Consider the following 24591-nt stretch of genomic DNA (forward strand, 5'->3'; position numbering starts at 1 on the left):
AATCCTAGGAGTTAGGGGCAAATTATTTACAAATGTGGACACTGAGGTAAAGAAAACTTAGGTGACTTGCTCAGGATCATGTATAGGTAGTAAATGTCTGAGACTGTATTTTTAACTCAGATTTTCCAGATTCTAGGCCTGGCACTATCTATTGTGTCACCTAATTGTCCTCTGAATATCAAAATAACTGTCCCACTGTACTATGTAGTCTTGTTAGACCTTATCTGGAGAATGGGTTCAATTCTGAGCACTATGTTCTAAAAAGGATGTGGATAAAGGTGGCAATATCCAGAGGAAAGCATGGTGAAAGAGGCTGAGTACTATAGTAGGATTAGTTAAAGGAACTGGTCTCATTTTATTTAGCTAAATGAACAAGATGAATATGACTTGAAAATGCCTTCAACCATTTAAACTTGGATTGGTTGTTGTAGAAATGAGATTTTAGATTTGTTCCATTTGGCCCCATTAAGACTGAAACAGAAGCAATGGATGTAAATGAAGATATCCAAAAACTAGAGTGAGCTTCCTCAGGAGCATTGGAGTCCTTTGTTGTTCACATTTTGTTTTTATTGAGGTTTAATGATATTGTGGAGTGTCTTGACTTGGGCCCAAATTGAATTTAAATGAGGCAGAGTTGCACAGTTGTCAGTCTCACTTGCTCTTCCAGAATAGTTGAAGTGTTGTAGCAAGACAAAGTCAAGAAGATGGGCAATGACCTGAAATGACTGCAGTGGTTGTCCTTGGTCTCTTTGAGGTCTGTAGCACCTGCTTCAGCTGCCTTCATAGCCACTGGAATAAATTGTTCTCATCTTCCTGGGGGAAGTCTTCTGATGCTTGGGTTATCAAAAGGTTTGAAACTTTTCAGGTACTCTCAACTCAGGGACTGGTTTAGCCCATCTACTGAAACAGTTTACCAGCATGTGGCCACTGCATATGCTACGGCTTCTTGGAGCCACAGGTGAGAGTTGGCTGCCAGGAAGACATGAAAGGTGGACGAGCAGCCCTGAAAAGGGCTTGGCAAGCCCTCACAGCATAGATAGTCCCCCTGAACACCTGATACACTCCTGAAGCCTTGTAAGCAAAGGCTTAAAGGTCACTTGGCTAGCATCTTCTAGTGGGGATTTCTTTGGTATATGGATGGAATTAGATGGTCCCTGAGGTCCTTTCCTACTCTCAAAGCCTATGATTTCTTTATGGGCATGTGCTTATTTTCGTGGGGTAAGTAGTGGAGACTGGAGGGAAGTCACTGATTATTTCCTCCAACCCAGTGGCACCAGTTGAGGAGGTGATGTTTACAATATTAGATTTCTGCTAGGGTGGGCCAGGCTGGGGTGGGGGCTTGGGCCCTCTTCTCCACAGAGTCCTCTGTCAAACTGCTGCTTTGTCTATCTGATAGGAAGACTTGAACTGTTGCCATTTCTAAATTGTGTTTCTAAATATTGACTTAATGGAGGGACCCAGAGTGTCATAACACAACTTACTGGGGTCATGAAAATGTTCCAGACCTTGCAGAAAGGCCTGCAAAATGTCTTCTGGAGAGTGGGGGAAGGAAGAGATGGAGAAGAAGAAAAATGATCTAGTGGCATTAAGAGAGATGCCCCAGCCTGATTTTCTGGAGCAGACGCATGATTTTATTTCTGACTCTACTAATTTATTTGGTATGGTTCTGAAAAACATCTGAGGGTTTTAAGGTACTCTCAATATGACTCAGCTCCCTAAAATGCTACTGAGACCTTGAGCCTCATTTAGAGAGACATTACTACCAGGAATATAAAAATAATAGCTAACATTTATATAGCAGTTACCATATGCCAGACATTGTGCTAAACATTTTATAATTAATATCTCTTTTGATCCTCCCAACAATTCTGTGAGGTAGTTAATAATAATGATAATAATAATAATAGCTAATAGCAGCACTTATATAGTGCTTACTAGGTGCCAGTCACCACTTTACAATTATCCCATTTGATCAGCTCAGTGAGGTACATCTCTCTTAATCTCCAAGAGATGAATGAACAGTCTCTGCATTATTGGCTGAGGGGGAAAGGGGCAATGTATGGCCATTAATCACTGAACTACAAACAATGAGAAAGGAAGGTGTTAATGATGTCCTGGTGAAGCTCTGCTGCACCATTTCCACTGCTGCACAGGCTGTTCTGAGCCAGAGTATCCAGCACAGAGAATTCTGATCCCAGAATCAGGAGGATCTAAGTTCAAATTCAGCCTCAGACACGGCCTCTCTGTATGATCCTAAGTAAGCACTTAACCTTTGGCTACTTCAGCTTCCTCTTTTGTAGAAGAGGAATCTTAATCGTACTCATCTTCTAGAGTTGATGATCAAATGAAATAATATTTATGAAGTAGGCTGATACATACTTAATAAATGCTTAGTCCCTTTCCTTTTTCATGAAGGATTGGAAGAAACAATACTGAATGATCATTTTTATCATAGGATAAAAATTAGAGGTGAAAAGGACCATCTAGAGGTCATCTAAAACAATCTCTTTATTTTGCATAGAGAAAAACTGAGGTCTGGGGATGTTGAGCAGTTTCTTCATCTTTGAAAATGACAGGGTTGGACTAGGCGATATCTAAGGTCTCTGCAAGCTCTAAATTCTGGGAAGAAGTTGACCCTATGATTGTGATGAAGGCATTTATCCAGTCATCCTGTTAGGATTTGTCAAAACTGGGACTCAAATTCAGATCATCTGAATTCAACTCACACCATACTTGGTTTTAGATTATTTAGCGACCATAACATCATTTCTTTTCCATCAAAGAAATGAAGTGGGATGACACACTGGAAAGAGTCTTAGATTGAAAAGACTTAAGTTCAAATCTCAGGTCAATCATTAATTAGAGAAGTGATCATGGGCAAATCACCCATCTAAGCCTTAGCTTTCTCATCTATAAAATGGGGATTAATGCTTGTACTACCTCACAAAGTTGAGGTGAGTAATAATTGACATTTAGATAGCATTTGAAGGTTTGCAAAGTGCTTTACATAGTTGTTTATTTGCTCCTTGTAACAGTCGTGTAACAGTCAATCATTAACCTCATTTTACAGATAAGGAAACAGAGAGAATGACTTGTCCAGGCTCACACAGCTAATAAATATCTGAAACAAGATTTGAACTCAGGTCTTTCTTCTTATTTCCCGTATACTATCCACCATATCATTCATCTGTCTTAGAGCATGTTGACCATACCATTACTTGGTTTTCCTGTAAGACTTTGACTTTTGAAGTTCTACTTTCACAATCTATGCATTGGCCAAAAATGGATCTGGTCATTTGGTGGGACAGAAGGATTTTAAGACACTAACCTGGCCAGTAATACATAGATACATTTCTTCTTGCCTTGGTCATGGTGATCCACAATGGCTCTGATCCATTCCACCAGAGAGGCATCAAGCTGTCTTTGTTGATCCCAATGTCAAATGATTTGTTTGTATTAGGATCCCACATGTAGTTCCCAGTCATCTGATGGACGTCACAATGGCGACCTGTGTTTCAAAAATACATAGGACCATTAGCTTCTCATTCATTCAGAACTGGAAAGGTCATCAACTTTTTTATCTGTTTAGTGCTCTGTTGGGGCAGCTAGGTGGCACAGTGGATAGAGCACCAGCCCTGAAGTCAGGAGGACCCGAGTTCAAATCTGGTCTCAGACACTTAACACTTCCTAGCTAGGTGACCCTGGGCAAGTCACTTAACCCCAGCCTCAGGGACAAAAAAAAAAAAAAAATTTAGTGCTCTGTCTCACCCTTCCCTTCTAATACAGTAAAGTTTGAGTTACTGAATGTGGGACACAGGCCAGGTGCAAGGCTATTTTAATTACAACAGGGAACAGAGTATCCAAAAATTCACCTCTGAACAAAGACTAAGGTCTGAATGTGAAACGATGTGAGCAGTGATATTGTTGGGGATTTTCCCAATCCTTTCCCATTCCCTTACTGTCACTTCTAACCTACATAGCCTCTAAGACCTTATCAAATCTGTTCTTTCTTCCTCAGAGGTGCTGCCTTTTGGGGAGCTTATGACATGAAAATCTATGATAGTTTGAGCTGTTGAATGAAAATGGATGAAAAGGAATAGATTGAAATTTTAAAAAACTAAGCAAAAGAAATGAATTGGGAAGATGGATTCCAATACCAAAGTGAATGTTGGCTCTACAGGGCCTCAGGCAGATCCTATAGAGAAGTAATATAGGTATCCATCAATAAAGCACATGGACTTTATTAAGACATTCCACTTAAATGTTTAATTTTGGGGTAAACCCATCATATCCTTCAAGGAAGAATAACACTAACATTGGCAAGGCCCTCAAACACAGCTTCCGTTTTGGGCAGTCATTTGGCACCAGGCTCAAATTCTTGGACTATGTTTAATCAAAGTTTTTCTTTCTTTCTCTTCATTTATTTTCTTTTTTCTTTTTAAAAAAGGAGATGGGAGGGAAAAGAAATAACAATCTGGGCAAAAGTACTATAAAAAATTATCCTCCTTGATCTAAGACATTTAGGTCATTCTGAAATCATCTTCTGAAGTTATGGTCTACAGCAGACAGAATGCTGGATGCTCCAGAGCCCTGTTTGAATCCTACTCCTACATCTGGTGTCTGTGTGACCTTGGCATTAACCTTTATGAAAATCCTTTTCTTTATCTAATAAACAAAGGAGAGAAGTCTATAAGGTTCCTTTCAATTCTACCAATATTGCTGCTATTTGTGTAATATGAAAACACTGCCCTGGGCTTGCAATCAGACTTCAGGCCATCCTCAGATAGTTGCTAGTTATGTGACTGCAGACAAACATCTCTTGAACCTCTATTTGCTCATCTATAAAATGGGGACATTGATAATTGCACAGTAAACCCACTCACTTGCCATATATTAGGTGTGTGGAAAGTGCTTTGGAAAACTTTACAATTGCATGGTTCTTCATTCCTTCAGGACACAGTTCTACTCTGCTGCTATTCTGGAATAAACTAAAGTTCAAGAATTATGAAGTGAGTGAGAAACAGAGACAGAGATTCACCTGGACCCCAAGGAACTAAATTGCAAAGGGGATGGGGGAGTTGGGGCAATATAGCATAGACCAAAATCTTATGCCATTTATCAAGATAGGGTCAAAAAGTGTGTACATGATCTAGATATAAAGAAAGATATAAGAAAACTTGAATGTGGAACATATTGCTTTATCAGACTTATGGATAAGTGAACACATTATGAATAAGTAAGAGATAGTGAACAGAGTCTGGTGGAAAATGAATAATTTTAATTACATTAAATTAGAAAGGGTTTGTATAAATAAGATAAATGTAGCCAAGCTCAGAAGGAAATCAGAAAATTTTGGGGGAAATTTATATATAGAAATTTATAGATAAATGACATATATATATTTTACAAAGTTGATATATATGTATACATATGTATATCAACTTTGTAAAATCTGTAAGAATTATTTTCTTATGGTTGAACATAGACAGTTTTTAGATAAAGAAATCAAAACAATTTATAGTCATATGCAAAAATGTCTAACTCATTGTTGATTGGAGATGAGGTGAGTATACTGTGCAAGCAAAAATGTCCCCATTTCACAGATGAGCAAATGGAGGCTCAAGAAGTATTTATTTGCAGTCATACAGGAGCTAGTATCTGAGGCAGCCTAAAGTCTGACTCCAAGGCCAGGGTAGTATACTTACTATTATACAAACAGCAATATTGGTAGTCATGGGTTTATAGAATACCATAGATTTAGAACTGAAAAGGATCTTCTACAAATATTTTGATCCATTGATGCTAGCTTTCTTAATACATCATCTCTGATCTCCATATCTTTTTTTTTCATATCTTTTAATTAGCTGTTCCATATGGGAAGAATGCTCTCCCCTCCTTCTGGCTTCCTTAGTTCTCAACTCAATCCAGCCTTCTATAAGAAGTCTTCCCTCTCTTCCCATACCTAATCATTGCTAGTGCCTTCCCTCTGAGATTATTTCCTACTTGTCCTGTATATATCTTGTATGAACATGTGTTCACATGCCATCTGCTCACTAAAAGGGGAATGAGGTCTTTGAGGGAAGAGCCTGTTTTTGTCTTTCTTTGTCTTTCTAGTACCATGACACATTAACAAATATTTGTTGACTTGTCTTATGGGAAATTACAAATCCAAGGATCATACCTTCTAAAAGGGTAAGGGGGTTTCGAAGTGCATTGTGCTCCTAAGAGCTACATGAGATAAAACTACATGAGATAACTACATCCTAATGATGTGGGTTAAGATTCCTTTCTGATTTCCAACCCCCATGGTTGACCTTTGATTCACAAATCCTGGTCAAAAGAACCCCCATGAATTCTAATGGGAGATATCTGGGCTCTACCAGCCCCCATGAATCTGAGCTAACTGGGGCTGTCCCAGCCCCTATTCTAATGATCTGCTCAGGTTTCCCAACCCCCGCCCCAAGCACAAACAACTTCCTCCTTATCTAAAAATCCATTGAATCCTATTCAAATTCTAACCCTGGCTGAAGCTCAAGCCAACCTGGGACTCCACTTCAGATAAAAGGGGAAAGCTGGAGCCCACTCTTTGCAGGAGGCCCAAATATGGCATCCTTAAGCTGGCCATATGAAGGGTTTCTGCCCACTGGGTGCCAGCCCTGGAACCGGTGTCTCTCTACCTTTTAACCTTACTTCCAAACCCCATAATAAACCTCTTTATCAATCTAAGTTTTCAGGTCTGTAAATTCCTTTATGTTGCTACTAGACTTCATTTAACTCTGTATCCTTGCGCTGAATCCAAAGATGTTGCAGGGGAGCTCTATTTGATTCCCTGTACCCTGGGAACCTGCCACTAGACCTCAATTAAACCTAATTTCATTGAGATATTCCTTATCTAGTTCTCTTCACTAAGGTTGCACAAGATAATATTTGTAAAGATCTTTGCAAACCTTAAAGCCCTATATTATTAGCTATTATTTGGGGGAAACCTAACCATGAAAATATTAGGAGATTTTTTTGGATCAGCTCCAGCTAGAAGCAAAAAGCCAGAAATAAATAATTGACCCTCTTGAAGTAAGACCCACAAATTGAATCAAATAAAGTCTATAATAGTCTAAAAGTTCTGAAGGGTCTTGGTACAAAGCCTTTAGAGATAATATATGTAAAGTAACTCTGAAAACTTAAAAAGCAATTGTAAATGCCAGTGATGATGGCGCTGATGATGACAATGGTATTCCTCATTCTTGGAGTAGCCTACCATAATGAAAAGAGCCCCAAACTTGGAGTCAGGAATCCCAATTCTATCACTAACTAGCTGTGGGATTTTAGGACATTTCTGTTTCCTGGGCCTAAGTTTTCTCCTTTATAAATTGAAGGGTTTGGATTGTCAATGATGTTAAACCCAAATAGAAATAATGACCACTAAACTGTACATAAGACTCTCTTCAGGCCCCATGTTGACCTAGAAATCCATGTATTAGCCTTATGTATGTTCTATTGTATTTTTATCTGTTTTTTTAAACATTTTCCAATTACATTTTAATCTGATTGGCTGCATTCCTAAATGCTATAGTTGAGTGTTGGTTGAATATTGTGTGATTCTAAGATTCCATAATGGAATTCGGATGGTGTTGCCTTAAATGCATGGTGGACTTTTCAGTTTCTTCCTTTAAAGGGCTCTCAGTGTCAAAATTTCTTTAAAATAAATAGAAGCACCTATTCTCAGAGAACTGCCTAGTGCACTGAAAGGGTAAGTGAGTTGTCTAGAGACATTGCAATCAAATGTCTTTGAGAGTCTACACTTAAAGTCAGGTCTTCCCAACTTGGAGGCCAACCCTCTAACTACAGTATCTCATCTGATTTTACGCATTGTGGGACAGCAAAAACCAGGTATACTGTGAGACTCAAATGAAATGATAGAGGGAAAACATTTTGTAAACCTTAAGGGGCTATATAAATGCCAATTATTCTTACTAATTATTATTAGCCTATCATTACCAAATCTCTGGTCTTGGCTCTCCAGAAAGACAAAAACAACAAAACTGATGTATACTCACACACACACTCTCTCAAGCTTAATCTGCATTATTATGATTTTCTTAAGTCCAGAAATTGACATTTGTTTTGTAGTAGTTGCTGATTCCTGGTGTGTAAATGCTCACACTGATAATTTAACCATGGTCTTAATTGGTACCAGCTCATCTCTGGCTTAAAAATCTTTTAGGATTCACAAAATATAATTTATATGTGTGTGTGTGTGTGTGTGTGTGTGTGTATAAACACACTTTGTAGAAAGTAGTACAAAATTTACTATCCTCATTTGACAAATGAGGAAATTGAGGCTGAGAATTTCATGTACATATATATAGACAGAGAGAATACCCACATACACACACACACACACACACACACACACACACACACACACACACACACACACACACACAGAAATACAGAGAGGGAGAGCTTAAAAAACCTTTGAGACTATCTCCTTTTGCAGATGTAGAAACTGAGACTCAAGGAAGAATTTTTTTTTAAGTTATTATTCCAAGTGTTCAAAGAAAATCTAGAGTCCTTCTGGTATAGCTCAAGTCTAGTTTCCTAAAATAAGTATCCCTATAAAAGTACTTGAGGTACCAAATATATATTGGGCACAGGACAGCCTTAATTTTACCACACAGAAAATATGTAAGATATAAAAGCCTTGAAGTAGAAATGTTCTATTTGCAGAGTCTTATAGACATTAAATGTAAGAACTAAGACACAAATCCAGGTTTTCCTGACTGAATCTAGCATCTTTTCTACTATAGCAGGCTGTCTAGTAACAGCATACGGAAGTAATTTATTCTAGATCTCACAAGATCTTGGCTTCCCTAAAACTGTAAGTAAGGTCTGAGAATGGAGGTTCACTTGAACTGTTGCTGTTTTCTTGTATGAGTTGTCTCTGAAGACAGATTCTAAGATCTTCATTCTCCTCCCCTTAGGCCTTCATAAGTAAAATAGCTACTCAGTGACAAGATGGCCAGTATTTACCAAGGACTCTTCAGAGAATCACTCAGCCTAGCACTTAAATTGTAGGGCTTCCCCTGTCAGCCCCTCCTCACAGATGCAGCCTTAATCCCCAATGGCTTCCTTTTGTTCTGAGAAAGAGCAGGCCTTTGTGGAAGGCAGCAGGAGGAATTTGCTCACAGGCTCCCTGTCTCTTTAGAATCCTTCTCCTCTTGCTGGGATGTTTTTTCTTCTCATGAATATGCTGAGCCCCACAGCCTGTGTATGCAACCTGATCCAGTTATTTCCTCAACTCTCTTGTCTTCTGAATAAAAGTGGCAGTAGGAGGATAAAAAAAAGAATCAAAGAAAGAAGTGCCCCAGCTTCTGGTACATTCACATGGGAGCTATCTGACTCTTTCTTATCTGCTTTAACTTGTCTGGGACTCTTCCTGAGTTTGCCCCAGACAGGTCCTTAGTTGATGGTCTAGTCTGACTAAATCTCATTCTAGGACTCTGGCACAGACATGCCCACCTTCTAGCAATTTTATCAAACTTTACAATCAGGGCCAGGTAGGGTGATGATGTTATCGTTTAGTCATTTTTCAGTCATGTCCAACTCTTTGTGACCCCATTTGGGGTTTTCTTGGCAGATATTAGAGTGGTTTGACCTCCAGCTTATTTTACAAATGAGGAAACTGAGGCAAACAGGGTTAAATGACTTTCCTAGGGTCACATAGCTAAAAAGTATCTGAGGCCACAATTGAACTCTGGAAGACGAATCTTCCTAACTCTAGGCCCAGCCTTTCTATCCCCTGTATCCCAAGATGAAAGAGGATGAGTTCCAGAATAGATATCTCCCATACTTATTTGGAAATTACTCTCTTCTTCTCATGAATCTCTCCTTTTCTGTTACTTAGTACTAGGAATTCTTAACTTTGTTGGTATCAGTCTTGTAAAGCCTCTGAAACCCTTTTCACAACCATATTTTTAAAGGCATAAAATAAAATAGAATTACAAATGAAACTAATTATATTGAAATAGTTATCAATATATTTTAAAAACAAATAAGCTCACAGACTTCAGATTAAGAACTTCTGATTCAACATTGATATATCTGCTAACCATGGTAATTCCCTAGAGCTCTGTCCAGGATCCTCACTCCTTCTTTTCTATACCCAACTATAATGTCCGGGCTAGCTTTCTGGAGGTCCTTCAGACCAGCCTTGGTCTCAGCTTGATAGACACCATGAGAATGGAATCTAGATTCTTTATTCTGGCCCAGTCTTGATCTTAGTGCAGGAGGCATGAGAGCCATCATGAGGCTGGTCAAAGATAGAATGTCTATCTTCTAGTCTTCTTAGCCCTTATATACCTTATTGTAATTATATCATTATAGCATACTGAACTAGAGAACCATTACAACACTATACTAAGTAGTAAGTATATATGTAAACTAGAGAACTGTCATTTCATCAATTCCACTGTGTTAACACCTTATTTCAAGTATTCCAAGTAATACTCAAGTAATCAGAAGTTCTTAATCTGAAGTCTGTGAGTTTGTTTGTTTCAAAAAAAGCTGCCACAAACATTTTGGCACATACAGGTCCCTTTCCCCTCCTCAGTATTTCTTTGGGATATAAGCCCAAAAGCAGCAATGCTGGATCAAAGGATATGCACAGTTTGATAACTTTTTTGGCATAATTCCAGATTGCTCTCCAGAATGGCCGGATTCTTTCACAACTCCACCAACAATGTATCAGTGTCCTAGTTTTCCCACATCCCCTCCAACATTCATCATTATTTGTTCCTGTCATCTTAGCCAATCTGACAGGTGTGTAGTGGTGTCTCAGAGTTGTCTTAATTTGCATTTCTCTGATCAGTAGTGATTTGGAACACTTTTTCATATGAGTGGAAATAGTTTCAATTTCATCATCTGAAAATTGTCTGTTCATATCCTTTGACCATTTACCAATTGGAGAATGTCTTGATTTCTTATAAATTAAAGTCAATTCTCTGTATATTTTGGAGATGAGGCCTTTATCAGAACCTTTAACTGTAAAAATGTTTTCCCAATTTGTTACTTCCCTTCTAATCTTGTTTGCATTAGTTTTGTTTATGCAAAAGCTTTTTAATTTGATGTAATCAAAAGTATTCCAGAGTTCCACCTCTACATTAATAACTTCCAGTTGTATTCAGAATCATATATAACATCCTTTTTGGCCTCTAAAATCCCTTATAACTTGAACCCTTCTCGCCTTTCTAATCTTCCTATACCTTCAACCATACCTATACTCTTCCATCTGGTGACCTCCAGTCTCTTTGTTGGTCCTTCCCCACAACATTCTATTTCCCAGCTTCCAGCATTTTCATCAGTTCTCCCCTATGCCTAAAACTCTATTCCTTCTCATCTCTGCCTCCTGGTTTCCATGGGTTCCTTCAGGAAGGTGAGAACTGAAGTTCCAATTTCTGTTTCCCAGTCCTTCTTAACCTCAGTTCTTTCCCTCTGAGATTACCTCCATTGATGTTCTATCTATTTTGCTAATTCATAGTTATTTGCATCTTTTCTCTACCATAGGCATGAGCTCTTTAAAAAAAGCAAGTTCTGGTTTTTGTTTTTGGGAGGTCAGGTTATTCCTAGCACTTAACACAATACTTGACACATAGTAGATACCTAAGAAATGTTAGCTGACTGACTCTTTATGATAAAACGAAGCAAGAGGCTGTGATTTTCCAAGGAGACACAGTAGCAATCATCAAAGCTAGGATCTGAACTCTGGTCTTGTGACTAGAGAGCTAGGGCTCTGAAATCCTGGGAAGGATTTCAAGAAATGGTATTTTATTTACTGCAGACAGGTGGGGTGTGATTCTATACATTTTTTATATTAGGTGGCTGAGATCCAGACAATGCCTTGTCTAAGGTCAGCCAGAGACTGACATAGGACAAAGATGGGTCCTAGAAGCCATATCTATCTTCTAGTGCAATGGTCATTCCTATACCTCCTTTCAAAAATATAACAGACATAACAGCTGCACTCTGGAACATAAAAGACTCTGCTAATTTAGAGACAAAACAGCTCAGCTGTCTTTTGGGGCAGGTTTTAATTGGTCCTGTAAGCATGACACTCAATTTGAATAAAATTAAGTCATACCATTTGAGAAGGCCATACATAGAATCTCTCTATCATATAAAAACTCTGCATCATATAAAATCTTGCATCAAGATTTGCATCATTTTTTTTTGCTTCAAAGCAATTTCATATATATTTCCTTTTGATGATTCATGGTAATGTTTGTTAGGCACCCCAAAGCTGCCTGAAAGTAAAAAATATACACAAAATTTAGGGACTTCTACACCCACTCAAATTATTAAGCATATTCAACTATATTGTGCTAAATGAATGTAACTCAGAAGTTCCCCACTTTTTTGTTGTTATGGGTCATTTTAGCAATCCAGTAAAACCTATGAATTCCTTGTCTAAATGCATAACACAAAATACATAGAATTGCAAAGAGAACCGATTATATTGAAATACAGATGGCAAAATATTTTTAAAACAAGTTCTCAGACTCCAGATTAAGAACCTTTGAGCTATCTGAGATCAATTCAATGAGGAAAAAGCTTCCTCAAAATGGAAGTCCTGGGAAGAAAGCACCCAGAGGAAAGAGCCCATATGTAGGGACATGAGGATCTTTCAGGGTGACGAGATCATAGAAGATAAGAGAACTTCCAGGAATGGCATGGTGGCAGTCAAAATCAAGATGAGGAAAGGAAGAAATCAATAAAATCTTGAGAGTCATGGCTTTGTAGATTATACCCTCTTACTCCTAGAAGTAGCTTCTCTGGGGAAGGGCTGAGTATAGGGCAGTATTCTGCCAGATAGTTCATCTTCTCATTCATTTTCTGTGTGAAAATGACATGTAAGATAAAACTCATTCCCTGCAGGTACCGTCATGATCAAACCTGTCCTAGATCATGGCAACATTAAAATAATTGAGGAGATTCATGAACTGAGCTTTTACTAGTAGTTCTAATATGGAAATAGGGGACAGGGAAGATTCAATATGGGAAGAATGAGGATCCCTCAGAACAAGGACTTATGGATATAGAAAGGGATGTCAAATGGCACTCTTTGTTGGGGGAGACAGAGATCCTAAGCGTCTTCTCTCTGAGAATGAAGAATACTCATATTCTCTGCGGCAGGCTGTTTAGTCAAATAGAGTCAAGCACAGAGAGGTCCAACTGTACTGGGCCCCTGTGATTTGGCTCAAGATTCACCCACATTATCAAATCAGAGAAAATAGGGAGGAAAGTTTAGGAGAGGCTTACCATTGACTTGGCCCAGGCTGCTGAGCTAAACACTATGGGTAAGAAATAAGTCCTCTACCTCTAGCCTAAGATAGTTCCTGGATAAAGCTCTGAGTCACCTCACTCTCCCCACCTCTTAGTTCTTGCTTTTTTAGCATACCAAAACTCCCCAAACCACATTTGGGTACAAAAATGATGATGAGCCAAACTAGGTCACTGATGACATTCTTCAGCATAGAGTTTTTGCCTTGATTCCACCCACACTGACTTTTCCAACTTTATAGAACAATGTAACAAACATTTTTTGTTCCTTCTATCTGACCCCTAAAATTTAGTTAACACTAGCTTGATCTAGTATGGCTTTCTGCTTTATCTTTTGGCTCAGGACTTAAATCATGTCCTATTTCTCTAAAAGGATTTTTCCTTTGGGCATTCGTAGTTGCTTTTAATCTCTGGTCATTTGAGGGGCAAGGATTGGACAAAATAAACCTGTAATCCACAGAATAGAAAAGGATAATATGAATTTACCATACTATTCTCCATGAAGTCTGCAGGTATAGACAGACATGAGCTAAGCACTTTATCTGTCCCTTTTTTTGTGTATGAACAAGACTTTCAACTCTTCTTGGGCGTAGCTTATATTTTCATACATTTATTCTTTCATTCATTCAGCAAGTATTTATTAAGATACCATTATAGGCCGGTCAGCATAAGGCTGACAAGGAGACAAGAGATGTTCAGTGATTTAAAACTAAAGTGATTTTAGAAGCAATACAGTCAACTCTTATTATTTTACAAATAAGAAAATTGATATTAAGAGGGGTTAAGTGACTTGCCTTATGTCAGAGTTGTGGTTCAAACTTGCAAACTCCCAGCTTTGTGATCTCTTCCCTGACTCTCTTATCTCTGTCTCAAATTTTGGTTCTTAATATCTTTATACTATTAAAAATTTAGGATCTATCCAAGGAATTTTTGGTTATGTGATTTATATTTATAGATACCGTATTAGAAGAAAAAAATTTGAATTTCTAGACCTTATGAAAGGATTTCAGAGATTTCCAGGATTCTCTGGACCTCCCTTTGAGAACAATTGTTTTAGATGACTCCCTGCCTCTATCTCCCAACATAGAAACATTCCCTAAGAATTAGGGTTGTATTCCTTGGCTCCTTCAGTCCCATTGCTTTGAAATGTCATTTCATGCATTTGTTATGTTTCCTCAAGTAAATCCCCAGCACCAGGAACAATCCTTTCTATTTCTTTTGTCTCCTCTTCCAGCCCTGTACTTATCAGCCTACAATAGCCTCTCAATAGATGCTTGCAGAATTCATGAAGAGATGAATAGCTTAAAATCTTTGATGAAAATATAAATTCAAACCCAAGCAGTCCAAGGACACAAATCAAAGGCTAGGTTTGCATCACCATGGATACATTGCAAAGATTCAGGCTTCCATTTATAATGGCTTCTAAAAACAGCCTTGTGAGTGGCAGAGCTTTTTAGCTTTCATGGACAAATGGACATGTCAAAACTTTCACAGGGTCATGGATGTAGAATTTGATGGGACCATGGAGACTACCTAGTCCAAATCTTTTTTTTTTTTTTTTTTTTTTTAACAGATGATGAAACTGAGTTCCACTACTATATTGGGGACTTACCCAATAGCATAATAGCAAGTGAGAGCACTAGGCAGCTAGAGAGAGCTCTGGAAGTCAGGAAGATTAAGTCCAGGAAGAAAAAATAGACACTTACTAGTTGTGTGACCCTAGGTAAATCATTTAACCTATGTATGCTTCATTTCCTTCTCCATAAAGAGAGTTGACAGTTCCTACTTCCCAAGGTTGTTATGAGGGCAAAATAAGATGCTATTTGTAAAGTGTTTTCCAAACCTTAAATGCTAACCATTACCCTCTGCCTCCAAAGTAGCATTCACTCCATCATATCCCACATTTCTTCCATAATAGTTGTTTATGATTCATTCTGCTGTATCTCAAGTTATACCATCATAGATTAGAGCTGGAAGGGACCTTAGAGGTAATCTAATATGTCCTCATTTTTTCTGGAGAGACCTTTAGGAAAAGGAGAATCAAAAAAACCTAGGTTAGAGACCCAGTTCTGATGCTTGGTAGCTTTGTAGCCCTAAACAATTTGATTTAACCAATCTGTGCCTCAGTTTCCCCACCTATAAGATGTGAATAATCCTACTTGCAAGATATAATTTCACAGAGTTGGTAGAAACATCGTATTATGCATACTTTAAAGAAAAATTTACAATCAGCGTTTATAGTTCTTCTAAATCTACCAACATCTTGAAAGAAGGAGAGGAGGGAGGGATGAAAAGAAGGGAGAGAGAGAAGGAAGAGAGAGAAGGAAGAGGAGAGAGGGAGGGAAGGAGGAAGTAAGGAAATAAGGGAGAAATAAGGAAGAAAGAGGGAGAGAAAGTCAAGACAATAAATGTATCTTACAATGTACACTTAATTCTGCTCCAGCAGCCTCCTGCTTCTCTAGCTAAAATAAGGAGATATATTTCATCATATGTTATCCAGAATCATCTTTTTGATTTTTGATTCCTCAGAGTTCATATTTATTTTAATTTACCAGACTGTAATTGTTGTGTTTATTGTTCTCTTCAATTTCCTTATTTTAATCTATCAGTTCATCTATATCTTCTCATGTTTCTTTGAATTCTCATTTTATAGAGGTGTCTTAGATCCCAGGAAATTAACTGACTTTTTCCAGGTAGCAAATGAATAGCATGTAGGAAGAGTTAAATTAATTCTATCAAGATGTCATTTATGTTGCTGAATCCACAATCTAGAACTGAAGCTCCTTGAGGGGAGGGACTGTTTTTTACTTTGTATGCCCAGTACCTTCCATAATACATTTTGTTGTTGTTCAGTCATTTCAGTTGTATCTGATTCTTTGTGACCTTATTTGGGGTTTTCTTGGTAAAGATAGTTGAATCGTTTGCCATTTCTTTCATCTCATTTTTCGAGGAGAAGACAGGCAACCAGAGTCTACTGACAGGCCCAGGGTCACACAGCCAGTAAGTAGTTGAGTTTTGATGGTTTGCCAACCCTGCTGAAAATTCACTGATGTGAGCAGCAGGGAGATATCCTTGGACCAGTTGAGTTGAACTCATGAAGAGAGGTCTTTCTGACTCCAGGTCTGGCACTCTATATACTATACCACTTAACTTTGCACATAATAGGTGCCTAACCTATTAGTTAACCTTCTGGTTAACTAATTAATATTATTGAGCCAGAAAGGGTCTGACTTTGCACAAATATGAATTGTAAAGGACTTCAGAATATAAAATGTTTGAACTGAGAGGGAAGTTAGCACAATTCAATTCAATTACCCCGTGTTTAAAGCCTACTAAACACCAGACATTTTATTGGATACAAAATATGCTCAAGATTCTACTTCTGGTGGAAGTAAAGGGTAGGAGAAGAAATAAATGGGTAGGTGTGTGTGGGGAATCACTAGCTTTGAAAAACCTGACATTCTGGGGCAGCCAGGTGGTACAGTGGATAGAGCACCAGCCCTGTATTCAGGAGGACCCAAGTTCAAATATGGTCTCAGACACTTAACACTTCCTAGCTGTGTGGCCTCAGGCAAGTCACTTAACCCCAGCCTATTTAAAAAAATAAATAAATAAATAAAAGATAATATGAAAAACCTGACATTCAGTTCTGGATCTGCTTTGTGTTGATCATACAACTTTGTATAATTCACTTACCTTTTTGGGTCTCAGTTTTCCTTATTTAAAAATTACATTTAGAAAAGGGAGAAATCTCCACTAATGAAGAGGAAATTAGAACAATAATTAGGAGTTGCTTTGCCAACTTTATGCCAATAAATTCGATAACTTAAATGAAATGGAAGAATGCCTTAAAAAATATAGCTTGCTCAGATTAACAGAGGAAGAAGTAAATAGTCTTAATAGTACTATTTCAGAAAAAGAAATAGAACAAGTTATTAACCAACTCCCTAAGAAAAAATCCCCAGGACCAGATGGATTTATATGTGAATTCTACCAAACATTTAAAGAACAAATAACCCCAATGCTATATAAACTATTTGAAAAAATAGGGATTGAAGGAGTCCTACCAAATTCCTTTTATGATACAGATATGGTACTGATACTTAAACCAGGTAGGTTGAAAACAGAGAAAGAAAATTATAGACCAATCTCCCTAATGAATATTAATGCTAAAATCTTAAATAAAATATTAGCAAAAAGATTACAGAAAATCATTCCCAGGATAATACACTATGACCAACTAGGATTTATAAAAGGAATATAGGGCTTGTTCAACATTAGGAAAACTATTAGCATAACTGACTATATCAATAACCAAATTAGCAAAAACCATATGATCATCTTAATAGATGTAGAAAAAGCACTTGATAAAATCCAATATCCAATCCTACTAAAAACACTTGAGAATATAGGAATAAATGGACTATTCCTTAAAATAATCAAGAGCATATATTTAAAACTGTCAGCAAACATCATATGTAATAGCAATAAACTGGAACCTTTCCCATTAAGATCAGGAGTGAAACAAGGTTGCCCACTATCACCATTACTATTCAATATTGTACTAGAAACGCTAGGTCAGCAATAAGAGCTGAGAAAGAGATTAAAGGAATTAGAGTAAGTAATGAGGAAACCAAACTATCACTCTTGGCAGATGATATGATGGTCTACTTAGAGAACCCCAAAGATTCTGCTAAAAAGCTATTGGAAATAATTCAGAACTTTAGCAAAGTTGCAGGATACAAAATAAATCCATATAAATCCTCAGCATTTTTATACATTACCAACAAAATCCAATAACAAGAGATACAAAGAGAAATTCCATTCAAAATAACGGACGATAGTATAAAATATTTGGGAATCTATCTACCAAAGGAAAGTCAGGAATTATATGAGCAAAATTACAAAACACTTGCCACAAAAATAAAGTCAGATTTAAATAATTGGAAAGACATTCAGTGCTCTTGGATAGGCTGAGCGAATATAATAAAGATGACAATACTCCCCAAACTAATCTATTTATTTAGTGCTATACCAACCAGACTCCCAAGAAACTATTTTAATGACCTAGAAAAAATAACGACAAAATTCATATAGAGGAACAAAAGGTTGAGAATTTCAAGGGAATTAATGAAAAAATAAAAAAAAATCAAATGAAGGTGGCCTAGCTGGACCTGATCTAAAACTATATTATATAGCAGCAGTCACCAAAACCATTTGGTATTGGCTAAGAAAGACTAGTTGATCAGTGGAATAGGTTAGGTTCACAAGGCAAGATAGTGTACAACTATAGCATCTAGTGTTTGACAAACCCAAAGATCCCAACTTTTGGGATAAGAATTCATTATTTGACAAAAACTGCTAGGAAAAGTGGAAATTAGTGTGGCAGAAACTAGGCATGGACCCACACTTAACACCATATACCAAGATAAGATCAAAATGGGTCATGATTTAGGCATAAAGAATGAGATCATAAATAAATTAGAGGAACATAGGATAGTTCTTGGACTTGATGAGGAGGAAGGAATTTTGAGAACTAGAGATCATTATTGATCACATAATAGAAAATTTTGATTACATCAAATTAAAAGGCTTTTGTACAAACAAAACTAATGCAAACAAGATTAGAAGGGACGTAACAAATTGGGGAAATATTTTTACATTTAAAGCCTCATTTTAAAAAATGGAACATGAGGATTTTGATTGGCTGGGATGAGAGAGTTCATTACAAACAGCCTATACAATGGCAGAAATTAGATATGGATCCACACTTAACACCATATACCAAGATAAGATCAAAATGGGTGCATGATTTAGGCATAAAGAATGAGATCATAAATAGATTAGAGGAACAGAGAATAGTCTACCTCTCAGACTTGTGGAGGAGGAAGGAATTTATGACCAGAGGAGAACTAGAGATCATTATCGATAACAAAATAGAAGATTTTGATTACATCAAACTAAAAAGTTTCTGTACAAACAATACTAATGCAAACAAGATTAGAATGGAAGTAACAAATTGGGAAAATATTTTTACAGTTAAAGGTTCTGATAAAGGTCTCATTTCCAAAATATATAGAGAACTGACCCTAATTTATAAGAAATCACACCATTCTCCAATTGATAAATGGTCAAAGGATATGAACATACAATTCTCAGATGATGAAATTGAAATTATATTCACTCACATGAAAGAGTGTTCCAAATCACTACTGATCAGAGAAATGCAAATTAAGACAACTCTGAGATACCACTACACACCTGTCAGATTGGCTAAGATGACAGGAACAAATAATGATGAATGTTGGAGGGGATGTGGGAAAACTGGACACTAATACATTGTTGGTGGGAATTGTGAAAGAATCCAACCATTCTGGAGAGCAATTTGGAACGATGCCCAAAAAGTTGTCAAACTGTGCATACCCTTTGATCCAGCATTGCTGCCATTGGGCTTATATCCCAAAGAAATACTAAAGAGGGGAAAGGGACCTGTATGTGCCAAAATGTTTGTGGCAGCTCTTTTCATAGTAGCTAGAAACTGGAAGATGAATGGATGTCCATCAATTGGAGAATGGCTGGGTATATTATGGTATATGAAGGCTATGGAATATTATTGCTCTGTAAGAAATGACCAACAGGAGGAATACAGAGAGGCTTGGAGAGACTTACATGAACTGATGCTGAGTGAAATGAACAGAACCAGAAGATCACTATACACTTCAACAACAATACTGTATGAAAATGTATTCTGATGGAAGTGGATATCTTCAATATAAAGAAGATCCAACTCACTTCCAGTTGATCGATGATGGACAGAAACAACTACACCCAGAGAAGGAACACTAGGAAGTGAATGTAAATTGTTAGCACTACTGTCTATCTACCCAGGTTATTTATACCTTCGGAATCTAATACTTAACGTGCAACAAGAAAATTGTATTTACACATATATATTGTATCTAGGTTATACTGTAACACATGTAAAACGTATGAGATTGCCTGTCATCTAGGGGAGGGAGTAAAAGGAGGGAGGGGAAAATTTGGAAAAATGAATACAAGGGATAATGTTATAAAAAAAATTACTCACGCATATGTACTGTCAAAAAAATTTATAATTATAAAATTAAAAAACAACAACAACAATAACAAAAAAACAGCCTATACAAATGCAAAGAGACAGGAGATGGGTGTCCAGTTGTAGATAATTTAGTCCAATTTTTATGTTGCAATTTTATGGAAACGTAGCTCCAGCAAAGGGAATTGATTTGTCCAAAGTCACACAGCATTAGTGGCAGAGCCATGACTGACATTCAGATCTTCTGCCTTCTAGTCCAATTGTCTTTCCCAGCACACTGGCCTCAGTTCAGTTAACTCTCAGTTAAGAAGTTAAAGAACTTGCCCTAAATATCCAATTTATTTCTAGGGAGTTCCTTGGGCAGGGATTAGTGTAAAGGGCTAGAACTGAGCAAATGCATTTGGATAATGGAGCAGGTGAGACTAATTGCCAATTGGAAGGTTCCCTATTAACTTGTTTGAAGGCTATTCTGTGCTGACTTGATTGGTGGGACAAAGAGAGGGAAGTGATGTGTGTGGGAGGAATAGGAGGAGGAAGAGGCAATTGAGACTCTCACTCTCAGTCTCTCCTGGCATTTGAGGGAGGAAGGTGTGTGTGAGATTGCTAGACCTAATCCCCTGACCTTGACCATAAAAGATCAAGAATAAAGAAGTTTAGTAATCCTGACTCCGGCTGATTTCTGGGAAGACAGAGTTCCAGCAGATGAGGATACTCTTACCTGGATAAATGTCAGATGATGCTGATGGTAGCAATGGAGTTTGTTTCATAGATTGCCTTTGCTAACATTTTGCCTCCCTAAATAAGAAGGATCTGATTTGTCAGGTAAAAGAAGCAGTGACCTAATGAAATGTGGAAGAGTAAATTGCAGGAAAAGTTCATAATTTACACATCTTAAAAAGTCACTTCTGATGTATGTGCTAGACTCTTGCATGCTTGGAGTCTGTGACTCACAGATATCGCAAGGACCAAGAATACAGGCTTTGATTATAGTGTGAAACATAGTGATTGCAAGGAAAATAGCTTCAAAATGGCAAAAAATGGAGACAATATTGACTAGAGCAATTCATGCATGAACTCATGTGATCATGAACCAGAATGGGTTCTGCTTTTCTGTTCTGTGCACAGGCTTAATGAGGCAATTAATTTATAATTTAGGGAGGTTTAAGGAAATGAAAAATGGCTACAACGCATTTTTCCTCTAATTGGAAAAAAATTTAAGTTTTTAAGGTATTTGATTTTTATGCCTTGTACTTATAAAGAGCAGGGCTCTGAATTCTAAAGAGCTGATCTCATTCATCCTCACCCCTGTAAAAAGGAGCAAAGAAATACACATGATTAACCCTGTTTCAGGTTGAGATACTTTCAAAGCAGCTGCAATTTTTACCTTCTCAAAGGATGAGAAGTGGTGAGTTCCTGGAGTCCAAGAATCCCTTCTTACATCTTATCTTCTCCCATCAAAGCCAGGAATTGCCATAGAACTATCTAATTGCTGTTCCCAATGTGAGAAGTTGCAAGTTCTTTCTACCCATTGAAAATCAGGAGGGAAAAATGAATGACTTTTATTCCCTAGAGGAAATGGTGATGATAAATCTGCCTTTTGAATAATGTCCAAATGAGTGTCTCACAAGCAGTTCAGGCACTGTGGTGCTGTGGGTAAAGTGCTGGGAACAATGGGAAGAGATTTGAATTCCACTTAATTAGCTGGGTAAATTACTTCATTTAATCTTGCTGGGTGAGGAAGCTGGACTAGATAAATTTTAAGAATTCTCTCAAGCTGTAAATTTACAAAACTACTCAAAGGAAAGAAGTATATTTCACAATCTCTTCTTGGAAACCATTATTGTTTCATTCACTAAAACGTTAGTGATCTTTTCCTTTGTACATTTCTCACCTAAATATGCTCTACCTCCAAACTGCCCTGTGGAGACTTCAAACTAGATATCACATGGACATCTCAAACTCAATAAGTTCAAATTTATTCATTATCTTGTCCCCAAAACCCTCCCTGCTTCCCAATTTTCCTATTATTGCTAAGGGCATCACCATCCTCCCAGTGAACCACCCTTTCAGCTTTGTGTCATTCTCAACTCCTCACTAATGCTCACTCTACATATTCCATCTCTTGTCAACCTTGTAATTTCTACCTTCATAACATCAATACGTACTGTTCTCTCCACTTACATAGGCATCTCTCTGCTTGCAAGAGTTTCTTACCTCTTATCTAATTGTTATAATAACTTCTAACTTGCCTTCTTGCCTCAAGTCTTTCCCCATTTCCTTCTCCATTGCATATTGTTTATTAAACTATCTTCGGGAGTTTCAAGTATATATAAGATGGTAGAGAAACTAAAATAACTATTAATCTTGAGGACAAAAAAAAAACAAAAAACAAAAAAACATCTTCCACTTCAATTAAGTTCAAGAAGTAGGATTAATTTATCACCAGACCTCTAATAAGGACAGCACCCACAAGTTAAACCAAACAAAATTTAAAAACAATTGCTTCAGACAGAAGGAACTAATTTGATGATTGTTGATGGAAATTGGCTTCCACAGATGTGATAAGAGGAGATCAGAGGTCATATTGTTATAGTCTTTGTATTTACCTCAAACCTCCTATTTCTGTTTGTTTGATAGACCAGTGATTTCATGGAGATTTTCCTGGGAGCTCTAAGAAAGTCCCATAATGTGAGCTGGAAAAATGACACAACCTCAGTTCTTCCTGGTTTCAGACTTTCTTTCCATTCTCTACATCATAGTGGGAGCCCTTGTAAATGAATGAAAAAGTTACATAGATTTCTCTATGTCAAGTGACCATCCAGCCAATTATCTCCAATATTTTAAAAAGTTTGTATCCTACCACATGAAGTTACATTAGACATGATTGCACTCTCAGAGAGGTCCAGTCCAGTCCCGTATGAATATCTATGTTAAGTAACATCCAGGTCTTAGTATAACTACTGGGCTTCTCATGCTGAAGGAAATCAGCATTTTTCATGTCTTGCCTTTTTTATATTTGCTTCAAATACATTTCTCAATCCCTTTAAAGACAAACTTAGACATTTCACATACAAATCTGCCTTAGGATGGCCTGGAAAAGCTACATATGATTTAGATCTTTTTCTCTGTACAATCCACAGGGGTTCTGAGAACACTATGGATGGAGCCTGATGCATTTAAAAAGTCTTCCTTTCAGGAAAAGAACATAGCTAGCTTATTTACTACTGCTCCCTACTGGACATTATAATTATCTTCAACTTTAGTCAATAATTCTGATAATTAGAAATGTTTGATCTCATGCAATATTTTCTGCCAGAAGGGTCCTTTGAAATCATCTAATTCCACTTCTCCATTTTATAGATAAGGAACCTCTGGTCCCCAGAAAAGAAATGATTGGTCTAAGGTCACAAAGCAAAGCTAAGTTTAGAAAATAACTTTTTTTGTGTGTATCCTCTTTAGTAGTCTTCTCTTTACTTACCTTCACTTTCTCTTCTCTGAAAAAAATTTAATTTAATAATAATTATTATTATAATCATATGAAATATGTTAATATGAGAATTTGGGATTCAAATTTCAAGAAAATAATATTTAAATTGTTTTTACATGTAATTGGGGAAAGAATAAAATATTAAAAATAAAAAAAATTAACATACAAGAAGTGGGAGGAAAAATTTCTAAAATAACATATAGGATTAGAAAGGAAACTAATTATACTGAAATATAACTATCAATTTTCTTTCTTGAACCACTACATAGATTTCCCAATCCCTGTGATTTCCTTCACAGGTTAATTGTATACTATTTCAAAGTCTGATTCTTCTTGTGCAGCAAAATAACTGTATGGGTATGTATACATATATTGTATATATGTACCAGGCTTTTGCAATTGTCAATGCTGAAAAATTATCCATGCATATACCCTGTAAATAAAAAAGCTATAATTAAAAAAAAAAAAAAGAAAGAAAAACATATTCACAGACCTCAGGATAAGAACCCCTCACTACTTACAGTTATGTGACCCTGGGCAAGTTACTTAATGCCAATCTCCTCAAAAAAAAAAAAAAAAAAAAAAAAAAGAACCCCTAGTCTAGAAACCTGGTCTCCGACTCCTACCACAATGTTTCCGTTACTGCTCCATTCTGCTGTCTCCCAGTTCCCTCATTCATTCAACCTCATTAAAT

At 37.1% G+C, this 24591-nt stretch overlaps 1 protein-coding gene across 2 annotated transcripts in view; it reads right to left on the reverse strand.

Annotated features, from left to right (window-relative positions):
- Window positions 1-24591, reverse strand: part of ENPP6 (ectonucleotide pyrophosphatase/phosphodiesterase 6) — a 133162-nt gene that overhangs the window by 78470 nt on the left and 30101 nt on the right. For both annotated transcript variants that reach the window (XM_074275047.1, XM_074275046.1), the window contains exon 2: window positions 3329-3508. In XM_074275047.1, the coding sequence (XP_074131148.1) occupies window positions 3329-3485 (157 nt within the window). In that variant the 5' untranslated portion in view covers window positions 3486-3508. The remainder of the gene's footprint in view (window positions 1-3328; window positions 3509-24591) is intronic.

This window comes from Sminthopsis crassicaudata, chromosome 6 (assembly GCF_048593235.1).
Source record: "Sminthopsis crassicaudata isolate SCR6 chromosome 6, ASM4859323v1, whole genome shotgun sequence".
Taxonomy (NCBI): Eukaryota; Metazoa; Chordata; class Mammalia; order Dasyuromorphia; family Dasyuridae; genus Sminthopsis; species Sminthopsis crassicaudata.